General features: G+C 61.0%; 1 protein-coding gene across 1 annotated transcript in view; it reads left to right on the top strand.

The window, feature by feature from the left end:
• Nucleotides 1-12314, top strand: part of MROH1 (maestro heat like repeat family member 1) — a 40018-nt gene that overhangs the window by 22578 nt on the left and 5126 nt on the right. The window contains 12 exon segments of the mRNA XM_023747899.1: nucleotides 584-706; nucleotides 894-973; nucleotides 1072-1193; nucleotides 1298-1395; nucleotides 1948-2052; nucleotides 4035-4170; nucleotides 4275-4387; nucleotides 4723-4822; nucleotides 4825-4874; nucleotides 8299-8453; nucleotides 11040-11205; nucleotides 11690-11886. Coding sequence (XP_023603667.1) covers nucleotides 584-706; nucleotides 894-973; nucleotides 1072-1193; nucleotides 1298-1395; nucleotides 1948-2052; nucleotides 4035-4170; nucleotides 4275-4387; nucleotides 4723-4822; nucleotides 4825-4874; nucleotides 8299-8453; nucleotides 11040-11205; nucleotides 11690-11886 — 1445 coding nt within the window.

Raw genomic sequence — 12314 nt, 5'->3', positions numbered from 1 at the left:
CATGTTTCCTGCTGGGACCGCTGGCACTAACCCGGAAGCCCCTCTGTGACCACCGGGCCCTCGCCTCGAAGGCAGACGCTCTGTTCTTCTGGGGTTGTTGGGGGGAGGGGCTGTCCTAAGAGTTGTCCCCCTCAGCCCATTAGAGTGGGGGGGCACCACCCATGCTCCCGGACAGCTGTCCTCACTACCTTCCCCAAACCCTCAGAGGCCAGTTGGTGGGACAGGCAGGGGCATCCCCATCTGGTGGGGCTCTTTTTGGGTGTGCTTCCTTCTTCCACCTCGGGGGCCCTTCCAGCCACAGGATGCAGGGGACATGGGACAGAGCTCACCATCTGCCTGTAGGGCCTGCCCACGGCCATGACCAGGGGCCTCAGGGCCTGGGCCAGGCAGAGAGCTGAGTGCCTCAAGGAGGCTTCACAGGCGCCCTCTTGTCCTTGTGGCTTTGACAAACCCTTAAGAACAGGGGAGTGTGGTCTGGCCTCTTGCTGTGGGCAGCCTCCTTTATGGGCTCAGCCCTGTGGACCCAGGGGCAGTGGCTGGGGAGCAGGTGTCGGCGGCTTCCTGCAGCCTGCTGTCCCTGCAGGACCCGGGCCTGCAGCTGTGCCTTGTCCAGAGCGTGTGCATGGTGTGCCAGGCCATCTGCAGCAGTGCGCAGGCCGGCTCCTTCCACTTCACGAGGAAGGCGGAGCTGGTGGCCCAGATGATGGTGAGGCCGCACGGGTCTGGCGTGCCTGGGGTGGCTGCAGGGCGCTGACTCGGACGAGGGGAGGTGGGTCTGGGAGGCTGGGGCATGTGCAGTGAGGGCCCAGCACCTACTTGGCACAGCCTGATGGGAGCTGGATGGGGAGGAGAGCCGGTGCTTTGGCTCAGGGCTGTCACGTGCTGCCCCTCAGGACTTCATCAAGGCAGAGCCCCCAGACTCCTTGCGAACACCCATTCGGAAGAAGGCCATGCTCGCCTGCACCCACCTGGTGTATCCTTTCCTCTGGGCATGGGCTCCTGGGGTGAGGGCACAGGGTCACGTGAGGGTGTGTGTGGCTGGACAGACCCCACCCTTAACTTACCCCTCAGCTCCCTGGAGCCTGAGCTGGAAGAGCAGGTGCAGTCGGACATAATCCACAGCTGTCTGCACAGCATCATGGCTGTGCCGCCCGAGCTCGAGGGGGAGGGTGGCCTCCCAGGAGGTATCTCCACGTGCCCCTCGCCACCGCCCCCGCCCATGTCTGTGGGGGGCAGAGAAGAGGCTGCGGTGGGCGGTGTGGTCACTGGTGGGGCCGGCGCCCCCTTCCCTCCCTCCAGTTCCTGTACCTGGACACCATGCACGCCCTTGAGGATCTGCTGAGGAGCATCCTTCGGCGGAACATGACCCCCCAGGGTCTGCAGCTCATGGTGGAGGTGTGCAATGGGGTGCACTGTCCGGGGGAGTGGGCACCTGGCAGCCAACCCTCCATTGTTTCTCAGGGCCCGCCTTGCCCCAGGGCAGCACAGGGGCCATTTGGTGCTTTCTGCAACTGGGGTTTGTGGGTAGGTGTGCAGGTGGGGTGGGCCCTCACCCAGATGGGCCTGGAGCCCATTCCCGCATTTCCTTCATCTCATGGTGCTGGGACGCCGAGACCCTGCAGGTGCCCCAGATGTGAGCTTCTGATCGTCTGGGGCCATCGAGACGCCGGGATGGCAGGTGGTGGCCATGCTGTCTCCCTCCCTGGGAACACCCCATCCCTCTGTAGGCCCAGCTTGCTCTGGGTCCACCTGGGGGGCCATGTGTGTGATCCAGGCCAGCAGGACAGGGGTGAGCTGCAGCTGTGGTGACCCACCCTGATGTGGCCTGCTGGCCCCTGAAGCTTGGAAGGGTGGCCTGGCAGGGCCGCTGACCTGCCCACTGTGCACAGGCCCCTGCCTCCTGGGCTGTCCCCCTGGGCACCCGTGTGAAACCCCCATCTTCCCCAGCACCTGAGCCCGTGGATCAAGTCCCCGCGGGGCTACGAGCGGGTGCGGGCGCTGGGCCTGAGCGCTTGTCTGCTGCAGTTCTTCCTGGAGCACCTGCACGTCAGTGTGAGTAACAGGCAGTGACCACACAGCTGCCCCCACCACACTCCGCCCCCACCTTCCTGGCCGTCCCATTCCCGGGTCCCATGGTTGGGGCCTGCGTCGGCTGCCCGCCTGTCCCCAAGCACTCAGCGGGCTTCCCGGCTGTCACCAAGCCCCCACCCCAGGCTCATCCCACACCGACAGTGGACAGAGGCCGGTCAGGGCCAGGAGTGTCCTCGGGGCTGGCCACTCGGAGTTCAGTCTGACGGAGCCCACATGTCACCCAGGACTGATGTGTATTATGGTCCCCGAGTGAGGGAACGTGTGCTGGGGAGCGGGGTGTAGAGGAGAAGATGAGGGCTTTGGAGGCAGAAGCAGCAGGTAGGCAAAGACGGAGCTGACCACAGGGGATGCTTGGAAAAGGCGGAGACGGGGACAGCTCCGCGGGTGGTTGGAGCGGCCTGAGGGCCAGTGTGTGCATTTCAGTGTTTGGTGAGACACTCGGAGCTCGTGTGTGCGCTCTCCCAGAATTCCAGTGTCCTACGAGGCCGTCATCCAGGTGGTTTGGGGTTCCTGTGGCACAGCCCTGGCACTCCTGTGGCAGTTGTGACGGAACCCGAGGACAGTGGTTGCGCCAGCAGCAGCGGTGAGGGTGGGCGCCTCCAGCCCTCCCCAGGGTAGCGGTGGTTGTCAGTGTCACTGTTCTTGGGGCCTAAGTACTGCTGATTGTTGCTATGGAGGGAACTGGAGTTTGCAGGACTCCTCTGTTACTTGTGATGAGCTTTTAGCGAGTTTCCTGTGCTTCTCAGATGGTCATCCCAGGCTGCATATCCCCTTTCAAACGCTGGGGCTTTGGCTTTCCCCCTGGTACTTGCACCTTCGTCCCTTCTCCGTCCAGCACGCTCGGGACACGACGAGACAACACCGCCTCCTGGGAAGTTTCGCTGCTGAGCCCAAGGCTTGACCTGCTGGGCACGTTTACTCTTTCTCATGCTCCACACATTTGAATGAGGACTTTGATTTTGAAATTTATTGATTTGAGAGAGAAAAGGGGAGAGAGAGAGTGAGCCCTCCATTTGTTGTCCCACTGATTTCTGCGTCCCTTGGATGCTGCTTGTATGTGTGCTGACCAGGGGTCACACCTGCAGCCTTGGCATTCGGGACGGCGCTCCAACCCACTGAGCCACCCGGCCAAGGTCTTAATGAGGACTTTTATCAGGAGCACAGACGAGGTTGCCAGATGCCTTTTTTCCATCAATCCGGGTGATTGTAGGCTTTTTCTCTTGCTGTTTTACTATTTTTTAAAAATGTGCCCAAGCTTTCATTCTTCATGTGGCCAGATCTGCCAGGTCTCCCCATGGCTCTTGCCTTCCGTGTGTGCATGGCCAGGCTTTTCCCCTCAGGCTCTCGTGCCTGGTCTTCACAGGACCCCGACCAGCTGTAACCGACATCTGACCTGTCAGAACAGCAGCAGGCCCCAGGGTTCCTTGCCCAACACTCCAGCCTCCCTCCTCCCACGAATCCCCAGGCTGGTGGCTCCAGGACCGGAAGGGGGCAGGGGGCAGGAAGGCCGAGGGGTGTGAGTTGGGGGTCGTAACTGGTGTTGAAAGGCTCAGGGCAGGACGCAAGGCTCAGTGTTTGAGGAGAGAAGAAAGCGCCCTGAAAAACGGGACCAGGACCAGCGAGGGTGAAGGGGCCTGCAGTTTCCCTCCCCTGTGGGATTTGCCCTCTGGGGGAGGGGGCTTCCCATGGGGGTTGGTGGACTCATCAGAGCCCTGCCCCCTCTGCTGCCTGTGGGGCTCCATCTTTGTCTCCTGCTTGGCCCTGCCCTGTGTCCCCCCTTAGGTGCCCCAGTAGACTGTGTATGGTCTGAGCTGGGTCCACAGCTGGGCCTAAGTGGTACAGGCAGCACCTGCCCACCCCCTACATCCCCAGGGCCCCAGCTCCCCTCTCTGGCTGCCCCCAGCCCCAGTGTCCCCACAGCACCTCCCACCCCTCCTCTCCAGGCCCTGGTGCCCTTCCACAACCTGGGCCTCCTCGTCGGCCTCTTCTCCCCACGGTGTGCGGACCTGTGGCCTGCCACCCGCCAGGAGGCCGTGAGCTGTGTCTACTCCCTGCTCTACCTCCAGCTGGGCTACGAGGGTGAGCCTCTGGCTGGGCAGAGGTGCCGGAGGGATGAGGAGCAGTCTGGGCCCCGGGTGGCCAGGGAGGTCCTGCCCAGCTCCACGTGCCTCCTGCCTCCGCAGGCTTCTCCCGTGACTACCGGGACGACGTGGCCGAGCGGCTCCTCACCCTCAGAGACGGTCTTGTGCACCCCGACCCTGCCATCCTCTTCCACGCCTGCCACAGCATCGCTCAGGTACCGCAGGCACCCACAGGGGCGGCCGCTCCTGGTCTGGGCTGGGAGGGACTTGCATCGTGGGCGCGGGGTGCAGGGCGCTGGACGGGGTGCAGCACAGGGCAGTGGGCTTGGGGCACAGGGATGGGAGCACCAGGCTCCAGTGGGGAGTTGGGGCTTCTCTGTAACATGGGCCACAGCCCCTGGCACCCGGCAGGAGCTCCTGACAGCGCAGGACCAGGAAGAGGGTGTTGAGGCTGGAGGGACCTGAAGGCTGTACTGGCGCTGTCCCAGCACAGAGGTGCGATGTCTGGAAGCTCTTCCTCTGCTCTGCTGACGCACAGCCCTCTTCCTAGATCATCGCGAAGCGCCTCCCGCCGGATCAGCTCATCAACCTCTTGCTCACCCTGTTTGAGAGCCTGGGAGACCCAGACAAGAACTGCTCCCGAGCGGCTACGTCATGATCAACTGCCTGCTGAAGGAGCGGGGCAGCATGCTGCTGGAGAAGGTGAGGCGGGGCGGGGCGGAGTTTCATGGGCGGGGCTTGTCTGGGAAGCGGTGTGGCTAGGCAAGGACCTTGGGTCTGTCTAGATCTGTGGGGCGGGGGCTGGATAAGTGGGGCCTCCCTGCTCTGCCCCCTTTCCCTGCGGGTCTAATAGGGACAAATTCTCTTTTGTGTGAAGACTGAGGTTAGAATTTGGCAAAAGTCACTCTGTTCAGAAAGGAAGGTGGGGAAAGGAAATGGGGAGCAAAATGCTGCGAGGGTGGAGCTGGAAGCTGGTGAGGTCTCAGGCTCTGAGATCGAAGGTGCCTGCATAGAGGGCCCCGCAGCAGGCTCACCCAGAGGCCGCTGAGGTACACACTGGCCCGGGCGACTCCCCACAATGACTGCAGGTTGGGGGCTCCCAGTATCAGGTGGCCCCCAGAGTGCGAGGGTGGGCCCCTTTCTGGTGGGTGTGCCTTGGCTTTCCATGAGTTCTAGTTCCGTTTCTGCACACGTTTCCTGGCTCCTCCAGCGTGCCAGCAGGCTGGGCCCATCTGTCTCCTGGGTTGTCTGTGCCTTTCTTACTGATTTGCAGCGGTATGTGATACCTGTGGACACAAGTTTTCTGTTGGGTATCGCAAATGTCTGCTTCTCAGGGAGGGGTGAGCAGGCAATTTGCTGATGGGGATGAGCAGCAGAAGGGCCGTGTGTGGTGTAAGGCTGGAGAGGAACGGGCACTCAGGCAGGGGTGGTGGTGGCCTCAGGACCTGGGAGGGGCAGTATGGCAGGAGGTTGGGATGAAGGCACAGCTGTGACAGTCGGGGTTTGCTGGGCGAAGGTTTGGATTTTATTTTGCATTTATTTCCAGGTCAGATGTGAGCGGTAGGAAGGTGTCCTGTGGCTCTGGGCAGGTGGAGGGGGACCAGCCAGCTGGAAGCAGTGGCCATTGGTGGCCCCAGTGCACTCATAGCGTCCCATGTCGTGTCTTTCCTTTCAGCTGTCGACAGACACTTGGGTCGCTTCTAGCTCGTAGCTTCTATTTTAAGAATAAGGCTGTGAACATGGTGTGTAAATATCTTCTTTGCATTCTTTTTCTGTTCTTTTGGGTAGATACCCAGGAGTGGAATTGCAGGTCATATGGTAAATCTGTTTGGAATTTTTTGAGGAACCACCATCCTGTTTTCCATAGTAGTTGCACCAATTTACATTCCCACCAACAGTGCGTGAGGGTTCCAATTTCTCTCCGTCCTCGCCAACACTGATTATGGCCCCTTTTGTTTTATAGCCGTCCTGATGAGTGTGAAGTGGCCTCTCCTGTGGGCTTCTTGTTAATCCTTACCGAGGATACTTTTTTCCATTGATTTCTAGAGAGCGTGGAAGAGAGGGAGGGAAATGCAGAAAGAGAGAGAGGAACATCAATGTGAGAGAGACACATGGATTTGTTGCCTCCACATGTGCCCCCACCAGGGCCGGGGATTGAACATGCAACCCAGGTACATGCCCTTGCCCGGGAATCAAACTCTAGATCCTGGGGGGTGCGGGCCAATGCTCTAACCCAGGGGTCCTCAAACTTTTTAAACAGGGGGCCAGTTCACTGTCCCTCAGACCGTTGGAGGGCCGGACTATAGTTTAAAAAAAAAACTATGAACAAATTCCTATGCACACTGCACATATTTTGAAGTAAAAAAACAAAACGGGAACAAATACAATATTTGTATTTGCATGTGGCCTACGGGCCGTAGTTTGAGGACCCCTGCTCTAACCGCTGACCCACAGCGGCCAGGGCTCCCCTGTGGTTGCAATTTGCATTTCCCTCACCGTTGGTGATGCTGAGCGTCTTTTCATGGGCGTGTTGACCATTTGTATGTCTTCTTTGGAGGAATGTCTATTCAAGTCCTTTTCCTCCTCGTAAATCAGGCTGTGTGATTTGTTGTTGAGTTGTATGAGTTCTTTATATATTCTGGATATTAACCCCTTACCAAGTGTACGACTTGCAAGCATGTTTCCCCATTCTGTAGGTTGCCTTTTCACTCTGTTGATTGTGTCCTTTGATGCATAGAAGTTGGATGTGTTCCATGTCTATTTTTGCTGTTGGTGTCAAAGAAACCATCGCCAAATCCAGGGTCATAAAGCTTTCCCCGTTTTCTTCTAGGAGTTTTATAACTTTGGGTCTCCCCCCACCACCCCGTTCTTGGCAAAGGCAGGCGCCCCACACGCAGAGCCAGCTGCTGGGCTCCTGGGGGAAGCTGTCGAGCCGTCTCCTTCCAGCTCAGGGTCAGACACGAGCAGGGTTCCTGACTCCCAGGCTCGTCCTTAGCAGATCTGCCTCCTGACACCTCAGCTGCAGTGACGTGGCCTCTAGTGCCTGGTGCCCACAGGGATCACATGGGCCGCATTTCCCTTCCTGCGTGAGAGAGCTTGGCAGGGGCACCTCTAGGAGACGCCTGGACACTTCCTCTGACATCGGGTCAGAAAATGTGGTTCTAGCAGGTGACATGTGACCCATGATCGCAAAATAGAGCACGTTGTAAAGAACAGAGGGCAAGACGGCCACACAGCAGGCTCCTCACTCAGCTGTTGGGGAGGCGGGAGGAGGCCTGGGCAGGAAGCACAGCTCAGGCTCAGCCCCTGCCAGGCTGCCCGAGCTGGTAGCAGAGGCATCGGGTCCAGGAGACATGCCATGCCCAGGTTCTGGGAAGGGGCATGGAGAGTGGACTGGTCCCCGTTCTGTACTCGCGGTGTCACTGTTCACCAGCCCTTTGAGAGGGGACCCCATGCACACACTGCATGGAAGAGCAGGCGAGGCCTGGCCTGGGAGGGTTCACGTCAGCCACACCCGCGCCTTCTCGAGGTCCCATTGGGCAGGTGGCTTGGCCAGCCCTGCCCAGGACCCAGCGGTGGGTGGAGTGCACCGTCTGCCAGCAGCCCTGTCCCCGCAGCTCTGTCTCCCGTTTTCACCTCAGACCAAGGTGTGCAGCATGCAGTGGGGGTCCCTGTGGTCGGGGCCCCCACCTGCTGAGGGCAGGGGACCCAGAATGATGAGGCCACGCAGAGCCCCACTGGTCCTGAGGAGGCTCCTCGCTCTGGTTGCCTCACCGGTGGCTTCTGCAGTGGGGGCCACGGCCCTCCCTCTCCGGGCCCGTCCCAGCCTCAGTCTGGGGATCCGTCAGCCTCCCCTCTCTCTCCTGCATCCCCACCCACTGCCCGCCTTTTCCTTGGTCAGAGCGCCTGAGGCTGGGACACCCTAAATAGAGTGTCGGGGCCTGTTGGCCTCAGTGCTCCACACAGATCCAGAGGGCACCAGGCTCCCTTCTCGGCCCCAGCCCCACGAGGGGCCCTGCAGCTCCTGGGCTGCACGCCCCCCCTCCCCGCCCCGTGGCCCCATATGGACAGCACCTGGCTCCCGGGCTGCCTGCTTCCAGGTCTGACCAGCGCCCACTGCCCGCAGGTGCCCGAGATCATGAGCGTGCTGCGCTCCAGGCTGCAGGAGACCCGCGAGGAGCACGTGCTGCAGTCTGCCCAGCACAGCGTGTATGTCCTGGCCTCCCAGCACTGCGTGGCCGTGGTGACCAGCCTCCTGGGCAGCCCCCTGCCCTTCGACAGGTATCAGGTGTCCACCAGCTGCTGGGCTGGGCACCAGGCTCGGCGGTACCTGCGCCCCCAGTTTCCACCTGCCTCTGCACTTGGTGCCTCCTTTTGGGAACCAGCAAGACCCCAGGCCCTGGGGGGGAGACACCCTGCCTTCTAGGTTTCAGTGGGCACCCTGGGCTCACGGCCATGAGCTGTGCCATCACTTCTCCTGGCCTGTCTCTGTGGGTGTCACCCCATCTGTGAGCAGACCCTGGGGCCTGGCCCTCACTCTGAGCCAGGAAGGGGTTCCCGTCCCCCGTGTCGCACTCCCAGCTCCCGAGCTCCCATCGGTGCCCGTCCTCCTGTCCCCCACGTCTCCTCCGTCACATCACCCTATTGGTGGTCGTTGCTGCCCGCGCTCCCTTCTTTGCTGGCTTCATTGTTGATGGAGGTCCACTGTCACTTGGAGACCCTGTGCTCCTTGCGTTTCGGGTCCTGTCAGCCTTGCTTTTGCGCTCGCTCCACAGCCATCACCTGGCGAAGCACCTCTCCTCACTGGCGAGGGTTTTGCGTTGAGGCGCATCTTAGCCGTTGCTTGCCTGGTGCCTCCTCTGTCCTCCCATCTCAGGGCCTCGTCATCTTGCTGACGCAGCTGTAACGTCATCTGTTCCACTCAGTTGCTTTGGGGGTTGTACACTCTGCCTCTGTCCCTTCAGTGGTCGTTCTAAAAATGACCACGAGGGCCCAGGGGAGGTGCCTGCATGGAGCCGCCCGCCCGGTGTCACCGCAGCTCCTGGGTGGCCATTCTGGGGTGGTGCCCGTCCGTGTCTGCATGTGGCTCTTCGTCCGTCCCTTGGCTTCAGTTTTCATGGGGGCGTCACTTACACAGAGGAGCCTGAGGTCGTCACAGGGTCCCGTGGTGACGTGGGCGGCCTGGTGGATGAAGCCCGTGGGATGTGCTGTCTCTGGCGCCTGCGCAGTCGCTCTTTCTTTCTGGTCACTTGGTGTCCTGTGGGCACCTGGCTCGGGCAGGAATGGACTGACCTGGGTCAGAGTTGGCACGTGCAGCCCTACCCCACATCTCACGTGCCCGTTTTTACACAGCCTGTGAGCTAAGAACGGGTCTCATACTTATCAGTGGTTGGAGAAGATCAGGAGCATGTGAAGGTCGGTCTCAGTGTCCATGAGGAGCATGTTATTGGGCCCAGCGTCCCCCCTTGTTCCCACAGCAGTGTGTGGCCGCCCGGGTGCCAGGGGATGGGCCGTCCATCTGCCCACCGCCCATGTCCCCTGGGTGTGTCCTCGCCACCCTGGTTGGCGTGTGCGTCTTTCCACAGGGCCACCAGGTTTTGCTCCTCACTCTACAACTCGGCCCCTCACTCTCCTCCCACTTGAAGAGCTTCCCCCAGGGCTCGCTTGCTGAGGGTCTGCTGCTGAAAACGCTGCACTTTGTCAGCTGAGATGTACTTGTTTTTGTTTAGTTTGGTGTGTTTTTTAATTTGATTTTTTTTTTTTTTGAGAAAGAAGAAAGGATAGGGGGAGAGAAACATTGATGTGAGAGAAAAATCGATCAGCTGCCTCCCCCATACCTCCCACTGGGGATCGAGCTGAAACCTGGGCATATGCCCTGACCGAGAATCAAACCAGGGATCCTTCAGTGCACAGGACGATGCCCAACCCAGTGAGCCACACTGGCCAGGGTCTGGAATGTATTCGTTTGCTGCTTCTTGACTATTGTTTGCAGCGTTTGGAATTCTGGTTTAGCAAGTTTTCTTTCACTGTGTGTGTGAGATCAGCGGTCGCCAACCTTTCGCCCCTCACGGACCACCAGTCGGTGACCGCTGTGTCAGATGATGTGCCGCCTCTGGCCCGAGTCTCACTGGCGAGCTGTCTGAGGGGCCACGTGCTCTCCTGGGATGCGCAGGAGCCATCCCTTGTTGCTGGCTTGCGCATGTTTTGGGTTGAGCCCAGGGGTCCTTGGATTCTGCTGGGCAGCGCTGAGCTTCCTGAGTTCTGGACACTTTTCAACCTGCTTCTCTTCAGTCTCTTTCTCTGCTCCTGGGACCCAGGTCAGTGCCTGTAGACCTGTCTCCAGTTCCGTCTTCTGGACCCACCGCGGCCTCTCCCTACGCTGGGTCCTGCTGGTTCCTCCCATCCGTCCTCCAGGTCCCTGTTTCTCCCTTCTGTTGCGTCCAGGCTGCACACGTGCCCACCAAGCAGCGCTGCCCCTCTTCCTAAAGGGCTGTTGCTTCTCTTCCGTTTTTAGAGTTTCCCGTTCTGTCAGGTATTTGGTTTGTCACTCCCTCTGTACACACGCTGCCATCAGAACCGTCTCCTGTGCCTCTGAGCCCCAACTGCAGGGGCGTCTGCTTCTCTCACAGGCTGACTTCCGTGTGCCTGTCTCAGCCACGTGCTGCACGCTTTGTAGATGCTCCTGGGACCTCTCCCACCGCCTCACTGAGGCCCTCTGTTTATGGACCCCTGGGGTCAGGGGAGGTGTGAGTTTAGGTCTGAGGTCAGGGCACCATTTCCCCCTGGCTGGAGCTGAGTGTGGTGGGCATGTGGGGGGTGGAGCTGGGGCTGGCAGTGGCCTCACGGTGACCACCCTCCCTGCCCCAGCCACACCTGCTCCCTGTGGCGGGCGCTGGCGGTGGAGCCCGGCCTCAGCGCCCAGGTGCTGGGACTGCTGCTGGAGAGGATGAGCAGAGACGTGCCCTTCAAGGAGAGCCGGGCCTTCCTGCTGAGCAGCACCCCCGACCGCGTGGCCACGCTGCTGCCCCTGGCGGTGAGTACGGCCCGCTCCCTGCTCCTCCCTGGCTCACTGGCGGGCTGACCCACAGGTGGTCTGGGCACCGCCCCCCAAGGCACCTGGCAGCTGCCTGGGGCCCCAGAGCCAGCAAGCTCAGAGCCCAGCCTCGTCAAGGCCCCACAGGTGCCGGTCCCCAGGGAGACCACTGTTTCATCCTTCAGAGGAAATAAACCTGGCTTGGCAGCGATTTCAACAGTAAAGCAGCTGTGAGAGTTCCCTCTTCTCTGCTGAGGAGTCAAGAGCAGATGGTCGGGGGCCGTGCCCGGGTGGGCACACGGCTCCTGAGCCTCCTCCCACCCCAAGGGCCCAGCTGGGCAGCCCTCGGGTCCCCGCACACCCCCGACCTCTGGTGGGCTAGTCTGGGTCCTAGGAGGCAGGGCCCAGCCTTTGTAGTGGCCGCCCTCCACTCGTTATATGTGGCCCAAAGGGAGGGTGAGCCTGAGGTGGCCGCTGTCCCCAGGCCACCTGCGCGCTGCACGAGGTCATGTCTGCTCCGGCGTCCGGGCCTGCGGTGACCGAGCTCTACCCCCAGCTGTTTGCGGGGCTGCTGCTGCGCGTCAGCTGCACGGTGGGCGTCCAGCTGCCCCGGAACCTGCAGGCCAAGGAGCGGAGGGCCGGCAGCTCAGCGCTGGCCTCCAGGACCCTCGATCCCTGCAGGTAACAGGCCCTCAGCTCCTGCCCCAGCGCTTCCTGTGAGCACAGAGCGTGTGGTGAGCGCGCCGCACTGGGGTGCCCTGGTGTGTGTGCGCCAGGCCGCGGGGGAGAGCTTGTGCCTGGGAGCCGTGTCTCCCTGGTGACACACTGCAGGGGCACACTGTCCTGGGAATGCGGCTTCCGGGCTGTCCCTCCTCCTCTCCTCGGAAAAGCTTGGGATGGGGACTGTCTGGGATGCGCTGCAGTCCCTGGGGACGGGCAGGCAGGTGTAGTGGGCGCCTCCTTTGGGAAGGGTTTGGGGTGCTGTGGAGCCTGCAGGGAGCCACTCCTCCAGCACAGCCTTTTCAGCTACCTCACGGGGGCCGATTCAACCTGACCGGGGTTGCCCCCTCCAGCAGAAGTTCTACAGGAGCCTGACTGCCCCCCCAGGT

Source organism: Myotis lucifugus, unplaced genomic scaffold (genome assembly GCF_000147115.1).
Source record: "Myotis lucifugus unplaced genomic scaffold, Myoluc2.0 scaffold_1042, whole genome shotgun sequence".
NCBI lineage: Eukaryota > Metazoa > Chordata > Mammalia > Chiroptera > Vespertilionidae > Myotis > Myotis lucifugus.
Note: the sequence above shows the minus strand (reverse complement) of the source record. Positions and strands in the feature narration are given on the sequence as shown.